Source organism: Ochotona curzoniae, unplaced genomic scaffold, assembly GCF_017591425.1.
Source record: "Ochotona curzoniae isolate NIBS_2020 unplaced genomic scaffold, NIBS_Ocur_1.0 contig_883, whole genome shotgun sequence".
Lineage (NCBI taxonomy): Eukaryota > Metazoa > Chordata > Mammalia > Lagomorpha > Ochotonidae > Ochotona > Ochotona curzoniae.
The window spans coordinates 54,057,786-54,077,618 of record NW_024466599.1 but is presented as its reverse complement, the minus strand read 5'-3'; the positions used below and the strand labels follow the sequence as shown (position 1 = coordinate 54,077,618).

Sequence of the window (19,833 nt, the reverse complement as noted above, 5' to 3'; positions counted from 1 at the left end):
TACACGGTCAGACTAGCAAGAACCAGCACAGGTTGGCTAGAGACCTGGACTGGCTTTCCCACTCCCAGTCATGGGCACTGCAGGCCCTTGGGGAAAGAACCAGCAGATGGGAATTCTGTCTCCCTAAACCTGAAATAAAATACATTTTAAAAAGTTGAAACACACAAACACAATGTGTTGGCTGTAAACCGTGCTATTTTCTGTTTCTACCTTTAAACTTGGAAATATTTTCCTTGACCTTTCCAATAGTTTTCATAATTATCTACTTGGGTGATATGAGTATATGCTAAAAGGTGGGAGGCTTGGGAATCAGTATAGTAATTCACGTATCGTAAGGAAAATATAAGCCTCAAGTAAGTCAAGAGACTAAACATCTGATTGGAGTATTTGATGGGCTAACGTGGTGTACATTTGCAACATGCCCTACTGAAAGAATAGCAAATTTGGTTGTTTTAGATAGTGAATCATAGTTCTAATTGGCCTCTTTTTGGCCACTGGTGTTAATCAGTAAAAGTGACATCCCTGGGGCCTGTGTTGTGATGCAGTGGATTAAACCATTTCCTGTGATGCCAGCATTCCATTTGAGTGTTGGTTAAGAGTCCCAACTGCTTTGCTTCTAATCCAGTTCCTTGCTGGGAAAAACAGCACAAGATGGCCCAAATGCTTGAGCTCCTGCCACCCAAATGGGAGACCCAGATGGAATTCTTGGCTCCTAACCTCATCCTGGTTCTTTTAATTGTGGCCATTTGGGCTGTGAACCTGCAGATGGAGGATTTATCTCCTCCTCTCTACTCTGCATCTGTCTCTGTAACTCTAAAAAAAAAAAAAAAATCCTTGTGTGGGCCAAGGTAGCGTGGGGACAAGAGCATAATGGAAAGCTTGGGTGGTCTTGGTCAAATCACTAGTTCGCCCTGGGCTTGAATGTCATAAACATATGCAAAGAAGAGACTTTTGGAGGAGTGGGGTATGTCCTCAACTTTTGATGAAAGACATACATGATGCTTATTGGAAACTTTTAAAAGGAAGCTTATAACTAGTTACATTAAGCATTTTTAAGACACTTTGTAAAAGGTTTTTTTTTGTTTGAAAGGTAGTTAGAGCAGAGAAAGAGAATCGATCTTCCATCCATTGGTTCACTCCCCCAATGGCCCAGTGGCTGCAGTGGCCAAATTGAAGTGACCCAAAGCCAGGAGCCAAGAGCTTCTTCCAGGTCTCCAAGTGGTGAGGGTCCCAAGGCTTTGAGCCATCCTCCACTGCTTTCCCAGGAAATAAGCAGGGAGCTAGATTGGGAGTTTAGCATGGGGGACTCCGTCAGATCCACATAAGACACCAATGGTGCAGTTGGAGGATTAGCCTGTTGGATGCACTGTGCTAATCCTGCTTTTTAAAATTGTATTTTGTTTAAAAGTATTTTCCCATACCCAGCATGGTAGCCTAGTAGCTAAGTCCTCACACGTGCCAGAATCCCATATGGGCACCGATTCTAATCCCAGTGCCCCCTTTCCCATCCAGCTCTCTGCTTGTGGCCTGGGAAAAGAGTTGAGGATGGCCCAAAGCCTTGGGACCCTGCGCCTGTGTGGGAGATCAGAAGACAGTCCTGGCTCCTGGCCTCGGATTGGCTCAGCTCCAGCCATTGCGGCCATTTGGGGAGTGAAATCAATGGACAGAAGATCTTCCTCTCTGTCTCTTCCTCTCTGTATTTCTAACTTTCCAGTAATAATAAAATTTTAAAAACATTGAGTCCCACAAATATAAACATTTAAAAAATTAAAAAGTGCTTTCCTCCCACCTTGAGCTGAACTTTGTGGTACAGCCAATTAAGCTGCCGCTTGAGATGCCATCCTATCCTACCAGAATGCTGGTTGAGCCCTGACTGTTCCGCTTCTGATCCAGCTTCCTGCTGATGTGCCTGGGAAGCCGGTGGATCGTCTTCCACTTGAGCCCCTGCTACCCATGCCTAGCTGTTGTGGCCGTTTGAGGAGTGAACAAGGAGGATGGGAGAGCTTTCGCATTCACTCTGCCCTTCAGATCATGAATGAATTAATGTAGTTAATGAAAGTTAATGTGAATTTTTCATCAGTATAACGTAATATTTGATAGTTGTAAACTTGAGTTTCTGAGGAGCTAAGTGTTTTTCCACCTAAATGCAAACATTGGTTTAGTAAGCTTTAGATCAAGGTTTGGAAGTCACCTAGTCCGGCACTGTCAGACAGCCACAAATGGGACACGAGCAAGATTCGGTGAATCTATAGCGCAGTAATTTTTAAGCTGATAGCTTTGAATGGCTGGCCAATTTGGATTACAAATATCCAAATGGATCCTGGAAGGAGAAATGTTGCTTAAATTTTGGAAAACCCTGTAAGAGCTTGATCTCTCACTACTTTTAATATAGATAATACATAATCGTGTGCAAGACCCTCCTGTTTATAACTTTAAAAGTGAAATTCTTCTAATAAGGTTCATATATCTCTGGAATTATTAAAATTACCTCATGGCCTTGCTGGATACTTTTAAAATCTCCAGCAAATTCATGAGAGATATGTGTTAATTTTACCTTCATTTTGAAGCTAAGGAAGCAAGAGTCTGAGGGCTCAGACTTCAGGGGTTTTTTTGTTTTGTTTTTAAATTTTTATTGGAAAGTCAGATCTTCGGAGAGAAGGATCGCTTCTTGGCCTTTTGGCTAAGATCAAGTGTACAGAGAGGAGAGGCAGAGAGAAAGACCCTCCGTCTTCTGGCTCACTCTCCAAGTGGCAAGTGGCTGCAATGGCCAGGGGCTGATCTGAAACCAGGAGCCTGGAGCCTCTTCTGGGTCTCCCGCACAGGTGCAGGGTCCCAAGGCTTTGGGCCGTCCTCGACTGCCTTCCCAGAATGAGAAGCAGGGCTGCTGGGATTAGAACCGGTGCCCGTATGGGATCCTGGTGTGTGCAAGTCAAAAACTTTAGCCACTAGGCCACTGCACAGGGCCCCCGGTATTTGAGCACCGATAGGGGACTGTATGATAACCAAAAACCGACACAGATTTCGACATTAGAGTTTCCGTGTTGATCAGTTAACCACTATTAAATGGAAAGATAGCATAGGAGAGGAAGAGTGGAAAGGATTCTTGAATTGTGTTTTGACAGATGAGTGGAAGTGAACCAGCTAGTAAACTAACGGTTGAAAAGGGGACATGAGTGATGTCTGAAATCTGTGCACATTTGATAGATAACAGTTTCAGTTGTGGAAACTCCAAAAGAGAGACCTCTAGTTAAAAGGAAGAATTTTAGTGACCTTACATTGAGTATAGAGGAAGTTTTTTGTAATTGGTAAAATACCAAAAAAAAAGAAAAGGTTAAGAAGCTCCAGAATGAATGAAGATTCCCATACTCATAAAGAGTTAGGGTATTGGGTACATGACCTTCAAGTGGTTTTAAAATAGTTACTCTGGATCACTGCCAGAGACCTATTTTTGGGTCTGATTTTTTTTTTTTAATGTCAAAATATTTATGCAAGTGCTAACCATTGTAGCCTTAGAGTTAAACATTACTTTTGAGGCAGAAAATGTCAGAATTATTTGCAAAATTACATTTCAAAGACAGTTAAAAGTTAGAGGCACTTCTGGAAAACTTTGGTTCATTATTAAGTACTTGTTTGCTTATTTTTAGTGAATGACCAAGTTAGTTAGCCTCCCAGTTCTGACAAAGTTCCCAGTCTGTTCAGTTGAAAGGGATAGTGAGAATGCACCATAAATTAGGCCATTTGTTAAGTCCTAATTCAACCAGAGGAATTCAGAAGCAGGTGGTGGATTGTGGAGATGGGATCCATCTGATGCCCACATGCAAAGTCAATTAAGAAATACAATGCAGCATGCCAGGTGCTTCTTTGAGGTTTCAAATTTGTGCCGTGTAGTTCACGAAGTTCACTAATTAACATGTGCCAGTGCTTCTTGAGATGTGGATTCGTTTCTGGGCTTCCCAGAGGTTACTTTGGACATCTTTGACATCTTCACCTCGACGTTAGGGCACCAAAGCTTGGTCCTTGTTTGATTAATTTACCTTGGTCTGTGTAAAGTAAGAGACCTGAAATGGAACAGCACATTCAGATAAGAAGTTCAAGTAGAATCGTGTGTTACTCAGCTTGCTTTTTTTTTTTTTTCTTTACCATTTTATTTGTTTAGGTGTGTGTGGAGTTTGATGGAGAACCTTGGAGGAAGAGAAGATGGATTGAAGTCTACAGCCTTCTAAGGAGAGCGTTTTTAGTGGAACATAACTTGGTTTTAGCTGAACGAAAGTCACCTGAGATTTCTGAGCGAATTATTCAGTGGCCTGCAATAGTGAGTAAAGCTTAGGCTTTATTGAACTCATGAGAAAAGAACATTATGTCCATTGTAGCAAAGCAAGACAAAAGTTACATGTCATGTCTAATTTTGGCCCCTGTGTGTTGCTGTGGGAGAGTCAGAAGGGCACCTTGAGGGCAGGTGTTTATTGGTTAAGAAACCAGCATCCCACGTGAGAGTGCATAGGGTCAGTACTGAGTGCCACTGGCCAGTTCCAGTTGTCTAAGAGGTAACAGGTGGTGGCTTTAGGGGTTGGGTCCTGACTCCTTACATGGAGACCTGGACTGTGTTGTGGCTCTGACCAGGCCGTTACAGGCATTTAGGAGCGTGTTGGCATACACACACACATGTGTTTTAAAGACTGGGGAAGATCTGAGACCAGCCCTGCAATAACTGACCCTAACCCTTTGACTTTCTTGGGCCTAATTTTCTTCACCTGAAAACTGGGGATGGAGGTAATATGGGACATGTCTAGGTCAGAGACCAAACAGAAAACATCACAAACACACAAATCTGTTTGGTTTGGTCCTTGCAGTGTTTTAAGAATATTTGAATCAGTTATCTGCTTTTCAGCATTTGGAAAGTACCTCTAAAAATGTTGATTCCCACAATCTTCTGAAAACACTGCAAGATAGGGCAACCCTGGGGCCTCATGGAAGTTGCTTATGGAATCAATAGACTGGGGCTGCATAGTGCCTGTTGGCCCTAGTTGCCAGTCATGACCTGGCAGATTAGATTCCCTTTGGCTCTGTCAGACTGATGTGGTGGTTAGGAAGAGGGAGATCTCTGGATCTGGAAAGGCTAGGCATTGTGGGATCTGGGCTGGAGCCTCAAGGAGAAAGGGTCTGAGTAGAACAGGGGGAAGGCTTAGAGGATGAGCGAATGCTCCTTGTGAAGGGCCTTACATATGTTAAGGACCTTGCTGGCAATGTTAAGAGTTTAGCATGTTTGAGGAGAGCAGCTGGAAACTTTGAGTAATTGATGTAGGGTTGTGGGTTCAGTTAGTATTTTGCTATTTGCTTATTTTTTTCCTCACAGATGTTACAGATTTGCTTAAAATAGAGCCCTATCAAAAAAATACACATACATAACATTCTTTCTGTGTAAATTTTTTGAAAACTATGAATCTCTTATTAGACCTATATGCTAATTATTGCTGAACATGAGTTTAAGTTACTTGAATAAAAATTGTGTGATCTTTTGGTTACATATTTTTTCTGAGATGAAATTAACAAAAAAATTGTAATATCTCTCACTTTTGCTTGGAAGCTGTCAGTTCTTATTTTCAGAATTCCTGCTGCCAGTTGCTTGCTGCCTCACCATTTTCTCTTGTTGTAGGTGTACAAACCTCTCTTGGACAAAGCTGGCTTGGGATCCATAACTTCTGTTCGCTTTCTAGGAGATCAACAAAGAGTGTTTCTTTCCAAAGAACTTTTGAAGCCAATCCAGGTAGGACAATGAGTATTATTAAATCCTGAGAATAGAACCACACACCTTTAGCTTCTCTGATGAGAAGTGTTGATGTTGATTACTGTGACTCATCCAGCTAACAAACAAGACCCTATCCTGTCAGCAACTAGTTCTTAGATACCATCTCTCAGTGTGAATCATTGCATTTGGTGCTATTCACTTGGGTTTGAAAATATGAAGATTTTAGAGTTAATGGTGTGTGAAAATGTTTTTTTTTTAAGGTTTTATTTTAATTGGAAAGTCAGATATACAGAAAGGAGTAAAGATAGAGAGGAAGATCTTCCATCTGTTGATTCACTTCCCAAGTGACTGCAATGGATGGAGCTGAGCTGATCTAAAGCTAGGAGCCTGGAGTTTCTTCTGGGTCTCCCATGTGGGTTCAGGGTCCCAAGGCTTTGGGCTGTCCTTCAGTGCTTTCCCAGGCCACAAGCAGGAAGCTAAATGGGAAGTAGGGCTGCTGGGGTTAGAACCGGCACCCGTATGGGATCCTGGCATGTACAAGGCAAGAACTTGAGCTGCTAGGCTACTGTGCCAGACCCAAAATGATTTTTAAAAGTTGATTGCATTCACATACAATACATGAAAATGTATGTATACTTGGATACATACAAGGGCACTTTAAAAAGTTTAAAGTTTCAGGTTTGGCAGTGTGGCATGGTGGATTAAGCTGCCTACAATGCCAGCATCCCATATCTGAGTTGAATTGAGTCCCAGCTGCTTCTGATCTAGCCCCTTGCTAATGTGCCTGGGAAGGAAATGGAAGATGCAGGTGGCCATTCCTGCTATTTGGTGGAAAAATCCACATACATAAGATTTCTTTCCATGTCACTTTACCTTTAAAATAAATAAAAAATAAATCCTTGGAAAGGTGACACTGACACTGTAGTGCAGTGGTTTAAACTGCCACTATAACTCCAGCATCCCATGTTAGAGCAAGTTCCCATCCTGTTGCCCTGCCTGTGATCTAGCTTCCTGCTGATGCACTAGGAAAGACAACAGAAGGTGGCCCGAGTGCTTGGCTCCCTGACACCCAAAAAGGAGACCCAGATGGAGTTCCTGGCTTCTGGCTTCAGTCTGACCTAGCCTGGCTCAGCCCTGACTAAGTTGGCCATTTGGGAAGTTAAACCAGCAGGTTGAAGGTCTCTGTATCTCCCCTTTAGCGCTGCCATGCTACATTTCAATTAAATTTTAAAAAAAGAAACAATTCTCTCCCATAAGAGGATGATTTAAAAAGTTTCCTTTGATGTAAAATTTTTAAATTTACATACCTTTTAATTGTAGGTAGTTTCCACGAACTTTTTGTCATGCTAATTTTTAAAAAAAGATTTGTTTGTTAATATTGGAAAGGCAGATATTTTTAAAGAGGAGAAAGATTTTCTATCCATTGGCTCACTCCCTGAATAGCCACAGTGGTTGGGGCTGAGCCGATCCAATGCAGGAGCCAGGAGCCTCCTCTGGGTCTCCCACGTGGGTGCAGGGTCCCAAGGCTTTGGGCCGTCCTTTTCTGCTTTCCCAGGCCATAAGCAAGAACATGAATCAGTGCCCATATGGGATGCTGGAAGTTACAGGTGCTGGCTCCTTTTCATGGACTTTTTGAAGACCCCTTATACATGCAGACAGTCCTCATTATTCATGGATGTTTGTGAATTTGCCCATTTGCTGAAATATATTGGTAGCTCCTGCATACTCAGTTGTCATCTGTGGTTGTTCACAGTCATGAGCAGAGCAGTGAACAATCTGATTTGCCGGATGTAAGTTCCCAGCTGAGATAGTAGAAGGTGATGAACTAATGTTCTGCCTCTTTTCACTCACATGGTGTAAACAAGTGCTCCTTTTGTTGTTTTACATGTATATAGGGCCACAGTTTTGGGCCAGGTGTGCGTGTCATTTCACTGTTTAAAATGGCTCTCTAGAGGGTGGGTGTTTTGCATAGTGGTGAAGGTGCTGCTTGGGCTGCTCGCACACCGTGTCTGAGAGCCTGAGTCCAGTCTCTTCAGCTGACTGCTTAGACCCTGGGAAGCAGCAGGTGTTGGCCCAAGTACTTGGTCCTGCCACCTGCATGGGAGACCTGGAATAAGCTCAGGGTTCCTGGCTTTGGCTGGCCCAGCCCTGCCTCTTGGGAGCTTTTGGGATGAAATCAGTAAATGGAACTTCCTGTTTGCCTTTCAAATAAAAATTAAAAAAAAAAAAAATTGGCCCTCAAGGAAAAGGGCAGTTGGCTTAGCAGTTACGTGTTTTCTCGTCATAGTGCTTAGTTTGATCTCCAGCTCTCCTCCTGATTTCCACTTCCTGCTAACGCAGACCCTGAGCAACAATGGTGATGGCTTGCGTCATTGGGTTTCTGCCAATCATGTGAGAGAGGTGCATTGAGTTATTTAACTCCCAGCTTTGGTCTACTGACTGTTAGCAGTTAGAGCAAACCTACAAAGTGGAGCATTCTTTTCTGTTTGTCTCTCCCTGTCTCTTCAATTTAAAAGAAACCATGGCCTTCAAAGTAGTGCTGGGATGCTCTTATTTATCTGTGCTTCTAAGTGCAGGAAGGCTGTGATATGTCTCAAGGAAATAAGTGTCTTCGGTAAGCTTTATAATCTTGAAATTGAAGAACCAACAATACATATTATTAAATAGGGTGTCTTTCACCATAGCCACCTATAAAACAAGGATATGTATTGATTTGATGATGCAAATGTTGTGACTTAAGTCTGTAAGGAAGGAGGTAGGATGAGAGATTGGTCTTCCAGCTACTGATTCATCCCCCTGATGGCTGCAGAAGGTGTGCTTGCCCAAGTCCAAACCTGAAACCAGGAGTTTTCTCCCAGTTTCCCATGTGAGTGCAGCAGCCCAAGCACTTGGGGCATCTTTCGTCGATTTTTTTTTTTCCAGGCAATTGGTAGGAGGCTAGCTTCTGAGCAGAGCAAATGGGACATGATTCAGTGCCCAAATGGCTTGTGGGCATCGTATGGGCAACGTTACACATTACAATACAGTGCTGGTCCCAGGAACCTAACTCTTTCCTCTGGGAGCAAGGATTCCATATTCTTTGAATATTTTTGGAAATTCTGTGAGATCAGAAGAATTGACTCTGTGTGTGTGTGTGAGTGTGTGAGAGAGAGAGAGAGAGAGAAAAAGAGAGAAAGAACGTCTTTCTGATGAGCTTGTAAAACTCTCACCTTTTTCTTCAGAACATTTGGGCTCCTGGCTCTTGCTCACATTTGATTATTATGAAAATTTCGCAATGGCAGGAAAAATGAACCTTGATATTGGAAGGCTCTGTACTTTAATATGGCTTTCCTTTGCCCTGCTAGATTTTGGGTTTGGCAGGTTATATCTATTGACAGTTTCTATATGCAGTTATCATAGCTGGGTGTGTACACAAAGCCAGAACGCTTTGGAATGGTGCCAGGGGAGCTGCTGCCAAGAACTGAGTGTTTCAAAACTGGTTTACCCTGAAGCCTTGGGCTTTTCATTCACATTTTCTGTCTATGCTTCCTCCCTTACCTCTTACAAAGAGAGATGCTTTTTGAATATTGGTTAAACACATTTGGAAACAATGAGTTGTTTGTTTAAAAAAAAAACAGCCATTTTAGTGAATTGATGAGACAGGAAAGACAGATATGTGTTATCTGTGTGTCTTTTGCTTCTGGATCTTTGATTTCTCCCTTCCCAGTGTTTGGGATTTGAGTTTTCCACACTGGTTGGCTTGCTTCCTTTTTTTGCTTGTGTTTTAGAACTGTGCTTTAAGGCATCCTGAGCTATTTTCATGTTCCTCATTTCAGGTAGCTTAGACCTGGGGTTGAGCATTTCCAACTTTTCAATCTGTCCACTTCAGTAGGGTTGCAGTGGATTGGTGCCACAGATGGCTAGTAAATTAACCAGAAACCCATCCAATTAAGCTGATTGAAATAGCCATTGATATTTTAGAAACTGTTCTTGTTACCTTACAATATAATGATTTTTCATTTTATAGGATGTAAATAGTCTTCGACTTTCTCTTACGGATAATCAGAATGTCAGTAAAGAATTTCAAGCTTTGATTGTGAAACATTTAGATGAGAGCCATCTTTTGCAAGGTATGTGAAATGATCCGGTAGTGATAGTTCATGAGTTATCCAATAAAAGGCTTGTAGGGAGCCAGGGCTTAGTCTTTCTGATTGATTTTTTCACTGAAGTCTTACATTGTTCTATATTTTTCTAGAGCAACTCTAAAACATAAAAATTAAAAATTTCTGTTGCTTTCCCCATAGAGCTAGGGATTTAATGAATACATTCTTTTTTCTTAGGTGTGTTTCTTTGTTTGAAAGCAGAGATCCGCTAAGAGAGGGAGAGGAAGAGTTAGAGAGACTGTCCATCTGCAGGTTGACTCCCCAAATTGGCTGCAACAGCCAGTGTGTGCCAGGCCCAAGCCAGGGTTCCAGAGCTGCTTCTGGCTCTTCCACATGGTGCAGAAGTGCAAGCACTTGAGCTAGTTTGAATTGCTTTCCATGGATGCATTAACAGAGAGCTGGATGGGAAATAGAACATCTGGGACTTGAACTGTTGCCCATATGAGATGTTGATATTGAGGGTAGTGGCTTAAGGTGCTGTGCCACAGCACTGGTCCCTAACTGATATATTCTAAAAATTCTGAAACTTGAGAAGTTTTTATAGTACTCAGAACTGTTGAAAAAGCTCAGCTATATTTTGGCGTGGCATTTGCTGTGTTTAGAATGACAGGTTTTGTGTTTTTTTGTTTGTTTTGTTTTTTAAGATTTATTTTGTTTTTATTGGAAAGTTAGATATACAGAAAGGAAAGACAGAAGGATCTTCCATCTGCTGATTCACTCCCCAAGTGATTGCAGTGGCCAGAACCGAGCTGATCCAAAGCCAGGAGCCTAGAGCTTGTATCTGGGTCTCCCACGGCTTTGGGCCGTGCTCTACTGCTTTCCCTGGCAAAAGCAGGGAGCCTAATGGGAAGTGAGCCTCCAGGTTAGAAACCAGCGCCTGTATGGATCACAGCTTATAAAAGGTGATGACGTTAGCTGCTAGGCTACCGCATTGAGCCCAGTCTTTGTTTTCTAAAGATTTATTTATTTAGTTGACATTATTAGGCATAATCTCTTTGGGATTCCTAATTTGAGTCCCGTATAACTACATACAGGAAAAATGGGTTAGGTTGTTTTTTTTTTAATTCTTTTAAGTGACAGGTGAAGGTCGCAATCTTTTTTTTTTTTTAAGATTAATTTTTATTTTTATTGCAGAGTTAGATATATATATAGAGAGAGAGAGGAGGAGGAGAGACAGAAATATCTTTCCTCCAATGATTCACTCCCCAAGTGATTGTAATGGTCAGTGCTGCGCCAGTCCGAAGCCAGAAGCCAAGAGCTTGGAACTCTTCTGGGTCTCCCACACGGGTGCAGGGTTCCAAGGCTTTGGGCTGTCCTCGACTGCTTTCCCAGGCAACAAGCAGGGAGCTGGATGGGAAGTGGAACCACTGAGATTAGAACTGGCACCCATATGGGATCCCTGTACATTATTAACCACTAGGCCACAGCGCCAGGCCCAAGTTAGGTCTTGATGTATTAATTGTCTGATACTATTTGATCTGTTGCAGTATGCAAGGATAAATATTTTGCCACTTTAATATCCATAGAAAAATTAAACTTTTGGAACTTAAATTTTTCTTCTTGATTTGGTGAAATATCTCTCTTAAGCTGATAGGAATCAATGCTTAATTCTGACTGATTTTTTTGGAGCATCTATTTTTGGAGGAAGGAGGAAGGAGGAAGGGAAAGAGAGAAAGATGTTCTCTCCACTGGTTCTGTGGCCCTGACAGCCACAGCGAGGCTGGGTGAAACCAGTAGCCGGGAGCTTCGTGCAGGTTTCCCACAGAGGATCAAGTGTCATCTGCTGCTTTCCCAGGTGCATTAGCAGGGAATTGGATCTGAAGTGGAGCAACCAGGGCTTGAAGTGAGATCCATATGGAGTGCTGGCACTGTAGGCAGTAGCCTGCTCACTGCATCACAGCACTGGCTCCATCCTGCTATATTTTTTCTTCTTTTTCTTGATTTATGCATTTTTGAAGTAGTTACAGAGAGAGGGAAAGATCGTCCACTGCTTTACTCCCCAAATGGCTGCACTGATGGTCAGGGCTAGGCCAAAGCCAGGATCCTGGCGTTTAATCCAGATGTCCCATATGGGTGCAGCGACAGAAGCACTCGGGCCATCTGCTGCTGCTTACCTAGGCTCACCAGCAGGGAGTTGGATTTGATGCAGAGCAGCAGGACTTGAACTGGTACCCCCAATTAAATTTGTTTGTTTATTTGTTTATTAAGGCACAAAAATACTGTCCTGGCTGATGGTATCATTGGTAGATAATGCAGATTATTCTAAGTGTTTTTTTGTTTTGGTTTTTTCTTTTTTTAAGGTGACAAAAACTTGGTTGGTTCAGAAGTAAAAATTTACAGCTTGGACCCATCTACGCAGTGGTTTTCAGCAACTGTAGTCAATGGAAACCCAGCATCAAAAACTCTTCATGTGAACTGTGAGCAGGTAAGCACAGTGGTAATTACACTTTATACTTTCTTGGCAGGGCAAAATAATTATGTAAAGGATTTATGATCTTCTAGGAGCTAGACATTATTTTATAATAAATCATTAACAATAAATAGAAATAATTCCAGATCTTTTGTTTTATTTATTTTTCAGGTTCCAGCACTGAAAATTGTTGATCCAGCACTGATTCATGTTGAAATTGTGCATGATAACTTTGTGTCATGTGGTAAGTTACTTGGATAAAAAGCTTCTGTTTTTCCCTTTCCCCTTTGCATGTAAGAGAGACAGGGAAGCAAACTTGCCTGTTTTCTTATGTCTTAGGTAATTCTACAAGAATTGGAGCTGTAAAGCGCAAATCTTCCGAGAGTAATGGGGGCCTGCTTCCCAAACAAGCCAAGTCTGGCCCTGAGGTAACGTGGGTTTATTTGTGTCACTTGTGTGAGGCTCTCCTGAACTCGGCAGTGCACAGCCCTCCTGCGCAGTGGCCACGTGCTGTCGCTCTGCTCCCCCGTGCTGTTGTCAGTTTGCGTTCCAGGTCTTCTCATGCAGATGAAGATAATATAACTTTCTGGTTTGCAGATTTTGTTGTGTGAAACGATATTTCATTCTTTGATATTTGCAAGCTGTTCTCAATAGATGTGACAGTTTTACTGTAAGAGGCGTTTTTGAAGGTCAGTTGAGTTTCATGTGTCAACTAGGAAGGGGGCCAAGCAGGAGAGAAGATAAACCTACATAATTCTGAGTGGGTTGAGTATTGAAATATGACCCTCATTTCACAAATAAAGGAGTTTGCTTGGTCATTTATAATTGAGTAAATGGGGTACTGGTTTTTCAGAGGAAGTGGCTGGTTTCTCATTACTAGTTTCTACTCAGGAAAACATAGGCTCCTGTGAGTGCCATATGGCTCCAGTGGCAGATTCCATTCTGTCCTGAAATAGGACTTGGACTAAGAAACCTAAGCCTACTTTTCTTTTGAGTGATTAAGGACAGATAGCTGAAATAATTTAGAGGTCTAAATGTATTAGTGTCACATATGTAGTTTCCTGCATGGTAATGATAAAAAACACCCTTATACTCCTTCAGATTGGAGTTTAGAACTTTAAAATTGGCCAGATTATAATTAAGATTGTTGGCAGTATTTAAGAGAGCCATAGGTCTTGGGGAGCAAGGCAAGGAGAAATGGAAGGGGGCCTGGTCGAAGACCAGGATCAAAGATTCAGGATCAAGGGCAGGCTGGATTCTGCAGGGTCAGCTAGAACCAGAGCAAGGCTGTGGTACACAGAATACTGTGCACCTGCAGTGACTGACAGGCAATGGGAACTTTGACACTTCACCAAAGGCTTTATAATGCAAGGCATCTAAGCTGTCTTCCAGGAATGGAGCTGTGGGTTGTTTAGGAGAAATGAAGTCAGTTATGGAAAGTGGTGTTACTACCTTTTTTTTTCCTCTTAAAATTTTAAGGTAATTGCAAGTATGTGCATCCAAATCAGAAATACTGCATATTCTCTGTGTGCTGGGTTCGACATAAGACATCAGTGAGGGGGATAAACTTCGGGGGGATAACTGGACACACACTCTTAGAATATGTCCCATTTACTGGAGTGCAATCTGACAGGAGGATGGAGTCGGGGGAGCTGTAAAGGAAGTTAGGCTGCTATCCTATAGATGGGTGTGTAGAAGATCTTTGCTTTGTCTAAGGGCTTTGATTTGAACTTTTTATATGAATGAGGGAAGGTGGTGAGATTGGAAACAAGGGTACATTTAGTTTAGTGGAATTTTGCGCCATAAACAGACCTAAAGTGAGGGCAGAAAGAACATTGAGGAAGCAGCATTAATTAGATTTGGTTGAGGATCAGCTGTTAGTCATGATGAAGTAAGGGAATCCACTAACAAAGTGAGTTAAACAAATGGACTAACATGACAGCTTTATCTTTGCTCTGACTTAGCCCAGGTCAAGTGTTCATTTATGATATTGTAAGGATTCCCATTATAGAAAAGGAATGAGCTGATGGGAGTAGGAATTCCTATTCCAGAAGAGAACAGAGCTAGGAGGGCCCTGGGGGTGTAATGTAGAATCATCTATAAACAGGTTATCAAGTGTTATTGCATCTTAGAGCCAGTATTGCCAAGTAATGCATAGTGTTGAGTGGTAGAGTAATAACTGGCCAGGATTTGACATTGGCAGGATTGCTAGCAGTCCAGAGTAGAGGTTTGGAGAAGCGGGTTGGTTGTTGCCTGTCATGGTGCATCTGTGTAAATAGTGTGCTGGTGAGTAGGATGGAGAATATGAATGGCACACACCTTGTTAGATAACGGATCAGGAACCTGGGCTGTAGACAGGACTGAGGTTAATTGGAGACCTCCTGGAATAAGGTGGCATTTCTTCAAATCGGGTCTGCTGGTGATGTTTATAAAGCATTTTATTTTAAAAATATGTATATGAATGATTCTCTGCCTGCCCTTTGCAGAACAGGTAACATGACTGTTATCTTTTGGGGGGTCTTGCCCACTCTGCCTATAAATTCGTGTGCTGTTGAACTGATTGTTGGATAATTGAAGGTATTAAATAAAGTAAGGCTGAGCTTTGTTAACTTCAGCATTGTTAAAATGGGAAACTAAATTTGGTGTTTTAAAAATACTTCAGCTTTTGAGCTCTGTACTACATGTCTTATTCTAAAAGAAGTTGGAGGAGGTCTCATTTATTCCTGGGTTTTAGTTCTAGAAAGGGTTTTTAGTATTAAAGCTAATCTCATTTTAAAGTCTTTGGTATACCTAGAAAAGCATGATAAAGAAGAACATATCTCTTGATCTGCTTTGAGGCTACACTCAGAGTTTTGGGAATACTTGCATTCTGTTTTGGTTCTACCCGACCCTGATACGTGAAGGAGGCTGGAGGCCACATTCTGTAGCCTGCTTGCTTTGGAGTATTTTGTTTGTTTGGTTTGTTTTTTTTGCACAATTGTAAATTTTACTTTTCATTTTGGATAATTCTTATGATTGGGAAAGTTTTGGGACTATTGTACTGGTCTAAATTACAAGAGAACTGGAGAGGCAAAGGAATAGGGGGAGTTACCTGTGTGAGCGACAGGTGAGCACAGCGATGTGTCAGGCCTGATTCTCCCAGTGTTGTACTTCGCAGGCCTGCAGGATTGGCCTGGGGCTTACTTTAGGGTGGTCCCTGAAAGACAGGAGGTTGGGGTTAGGGAAGCCAGACTCTGACCACCTTGATGGCTACTTGGTTAAAGGTGGCACCCTCTGCCAGTGACATCTTCCTCCTTGAAGGTCTTCTCTGCCCGGCAGACTGTTCCTCGTACTTGTCATACTGCTTGGTTCATTGAGCAAGAGTCTGCGGAGGAGTGTGAGCCAGCAGCATCCTTGCTAGAATACTGTCATATGCTCAATTACATTATCTCCATCTGCTGGCAGGGAGGAACTGTTGCCATGACTGGTATAGAAGACCTTCAGGGGAAACTCTTCAGGTAAGAAGAAGCCTTGACCCTTTGCTGAGTCAGAGCCAGTGCAGAAGCGTGCACGGGAATCAGGTTTGGGACTCAGGAGTGTTGTTCCTGTGAAGCCAGCCCTTAGCACAGTTGTGAGGGGATGCACTGCAGTTGCTGACCAGAAAAGCACTCTACCTCATGCTAGTTCGAACACATGGTTACATACCAGAACATTTTCACAATATTTCTCTGCTAAGAGAGCAGCTCTGTAAAGTTGGTTTTACTGTGTGCCAGACACTATGGTGCAGCAGATCCCTGTTTACTTACGTTCTGCTTAATTGCTCCTGATTTTATGTATGAGAGTAGTGTGTGAGGAAGTGTCAGGACCCAACACCCGAATCCAATTCTCTTCACTTCCATACTGCTGCTGCAACTCCTCTCCTTTCTTTGGGGTGGTGAGTCACCACTGCAAAGTAAAAGCCATGCTTCCATCTATCTCTCCATCTCTTCTTCCGGCAAACTGTTTCTAGAATATTTACTATATGAGCCATTGACCTACCATGGTGAGCATTACTGCTGTCCTTCTCTTCAGCTAATTCATAAGATTTATAGTTATGTGAAAATGTTAGGTTCTGATAGCTCTCATTCATTTGTTTATTGCATCCGTTTTATTTATGAGTACCTGCCACATCTGGCTTTATGAGATGTAACGAAGGACACGAGAGCAGGGTTCTGCTCTGTGGGCATACATGTTCTTTTGTGAGGAGACTGACAGTTCAGGGCGCTCTCACAGTGTTGCCCTATGGAAGACAGATATGTAAAAACATGGTGTCTTATAATAGGGTGGTGCGCAACTTTGGAAGTACTCAGGGATAGTTGAACAGTAGTAGCTGAGAGTGAAGTCATGAAATCGGCCGGCTATGAAAAACTGCAGGCAGAGACAACAGCCAACAGAAGGACTCGGGGAGGAGAAGGGCTTAGAATATTTGAAGACCAGAAAGGAAACCAGTGTAGTTGAGTACTGTGGGCAAGCAGGCAGTGAAGTGAGGAGGGGATTGGCAGGAGACTGGACCGTGTGCAGTTATTCTAGGCATTAGAGTGCTATGGTTTTGTATACATTATTTTGTTGAATTATTTAATTTCTTTATTTGTTTGAAAGCGAGATCTTCTATCTGCTGGTTCACTCACCAGGTGGCCACAATGGCTGGTGCTAGACCATGCCAAAACCAGGAGCCAGAAACTGCCATGTGAGTAGCAGAGGCTCAAGCTCTTGGGCCATCATCTTCTGCTGCCTTTCCCAGACCACTAGGAGGGAGCTGGATCAGAAGTGGAGCAGCAGGACTTGAATTGGCACCAATGAGAGACGCTAGTGTCTTGGGTGGTGATCTTATGCTCTGTGGCAGAGTAAATTTCAGTTTCCTAAAGGATTCAGCAAGGAAGGAAGTTGGGCCAGTTACAAGATGTGCATTCTAGTGCTGGAATGGAAAGAAATGGAAAGAAATGGATAGATTCAGTAAACACTTCAGAAATAGTGCATTAGTTGGTTATGGGGAATGAGAGATGCAGGATGTTTTGGCTTGAACAGCTTGATGGATATTGAGGTTGTGTCATACATGGTAGAAATTTTTGCATAAGTTTGTAGTCTAAATTTCTTAAGTGTTTTTGCTTTCAGGAGAATAATTCCAGGAAAGGTGTTGCTGCATATTCCAAATAAGAAAGGTGGTAGACATGAGAAATGTTTGATGTCAGTGAGCCTTGATTAAGCATTTCTAAAGGATCTGGCAGTTCAGTTTTGGAGGATCTACCCTTTAATCATGATTACCAGAGGATTATGACGTATTAGAGTTACCAAGATGACTAATTTTCTTATTAAATACTACTCACTTTGGCAGTACATGCTACACCCAAACTGGGATAGTGAAGACAAGTTTAGCATGGCCCTGCACAAGGTTGACATGCAAATTCATGATGTGCTTCAAAATCTTATTGTAACTGATTTGTGTGTGCTTTGAATCATTAAAAAGTTAATGTTATTTAATTCTACTTGTCCAATATTATACTGTTTGCGTATTTCATAATACAGATGTTAAAAAGTTAATGATGATGTTCCTGTTATGGTGATGCCGATGTTAATGTATCAACATTAGCGTTGATGATAATGGTAGTAATTTAGTGTTGTGCTGAAAAAAGAAAAGTTAAAAAACAAGCTAATGAAGTTAAATTGATAATCCCAAGGATATAGTCAACAGTCCCTGAAAGAAACAAAGGCAGCCACACAGTCTGGAGACTACTGAACTCTGTTAGTAACCATAAGTGAATTGATTAAAATGGTGCAACAGTTATTTCAGTACTTGCAGTGATTTTAAGCTGTTATGCTAAATCTCTGATGGTGATTAAAGCTTTCAGGAGTTTCTACAGTTTAGATCTGGTGGCAAGGTAAAAGGTTGTTATAGTGTGACAGATTGATTTAAGCACATTTTAAAAGGCTGGTGAAGCCGAGATGAGTGAGTTAATTTAGCCTGTTTTATCCATAGATTGTTTAGTTGGCTTGAGTTATATCTTACTATGCTGGGAAATTTATTTTTATGGGATGATACTGACAAGTGGATTTCTTTTTTCTTTTTTTTTTTTCTTTTTAAAGATCTTATTTATTTTTATTGGAAAGGCAGATATACAGAGAGGAGGAGAGACAGAGAGGAAGATCTTCCGTCTGAAGGTTCATTCCCCAAGTGACTGCAGCGGCTGAAGCTGAGCCAATCTGAAGCCAGGAGCCAGAGCTCTTCCGGGTCTCCCACGCGGGTGCAGGGTCCCAAGGCTTTGGCCCATCCTTGAATGCTTTCCCAGGCCACAAGAGGGAGCTGGATGGGAAGTAGGGCTGCCGGGATTAGAACCAGTGCCCATACGGGCACTGCAAGGCGAGGACTTTAACCACTACACTTTCGTGCTGGACCCAGCAAGTGGATTTCATATGTATATTTTTGAGAACATAAAATTAGAAGCTCAGGATACATGTGTCCCAGCTTTGTACCATAGGCCTGTCATAACTTGATATTTTTTGCAGTTTGGGATGGGATGACTTTTGTGAATTGATGAGCATATGAAAGCAAGAACTGTATCTTCAACCCTAATCGTGTTGGCTTTAATTGGTACCTAGTAGGCACCAATGCTACCAGAGTCCTGTGTGGTCTGATCTGTCAGTGTACACAGTAGGTGTGTCGTGGGCACCTAAGCCATGTAAAAACAAATTACAGAAAACTGCCACGATTTGAGACTGTCACTTAGAAGTTTGCTTCTGTATGTTTGTATTATCAAGATAATTGCCCTAAAACTCTATTTTCCTGGCGTAATGAGATCTGCAAAAGACGAGCTTATGATCTTCTAATAGAAACACTGATTTTTGTGAAAACTGTACTAATCTAATTTATCCTTCAAAACTGAGTCCTTAACTTTGTGTTTTTTCTCTTGTTTTACTATCCTTTTGATTTGGTTTTGATATTTTTCTCTCAATATTAAATCAAAAAGAATTTTGTGAATACTGTGTAATTTTCAGCAGGGGACTTTTCCTTTTCATATTTGTTTGTTTTCTAGGCTTCTCCCAGTATGTGTCCTGTCCAGTCTGTCCCTACCACAGTTTTTAAGGAAATACTGCTCGGCTGTACTGCAGCAACTCCACCTAGTAAGGACCCAAGACAGCACAGTACTCCCCAAGCTGCCAACTCGCCACCAAACCTTGGAGTAAAAATTCCTCAAGGGTGAGTAGTGCTACAAACGTTTAATTGAAAGATTTGGTTCATTCTATCTCTGATTGTCCCAGAGAGGTTTTTCTTTAGTGTTTCAAAAAAGAAAAGAATGATCAGGTGTTTCCAGAGCTAAAAAAAAAATGAGGAAGGGGCGCAGAAAAACATGACAGGTTTGCATGGGGAGTGGGCAATGAGGAGCTTTCCTGGCTTGACAACAAAGAATCACTTGGAATTGTAGTGACATCTGTGGAACAGCTTCTGTTTTGAAGGGAAGTGGGGAATGTGTTTGGGGTCTGTGGAGAAGAGGGGGACAGGATCACAGAGAGGATCAGCATGA

At 42.0% G+C, this 19,833-nt stretch overlaps 1 protein-coding gene across 1 annotated transcript in view; it reads left to right on the top strand.

Moving 5' to 3' along the window:
- KDM3A (lysine demethylase 3A) overlaps positions 1 to 19,833 on the top strand; it is a 53,962-nt gene that overhangs the window by 4,619 nt on the left and 29,510 nt on the right. The window contains exons 3-9 of the mRNA XM_040993577.1: positions 4,157 to 4,312; positions 5,654 to 5,764; positions 9,753 to 9,855; positions 12,189 to 12,313; positions 12,470 to 12,542; positions 12,638 to 12,726; positions 19,345 to 19,508. Coding sequence (XP_040849511.1) covers positions 4,157 to 4,312; positions 5,654 to 5,764; positions 9,753 to 9,855; positions 12,189 to 12,313; positions 12,470 to 12,542; positions 12,638 to 12,726; positions 19,345 to 19,508 — 821 coding nt within the window. The remainder of the gene's footprint in view (positions 1 to 4,156; positions 4,313 to 5,653; positions 5,765 to 9,752; positions 9,856 to 12,188; positions 12,314 to 12,469; positions 12,543 to 12,637; positions 12,727 to 19,344; positions 19,509 to 19,833) is intronic.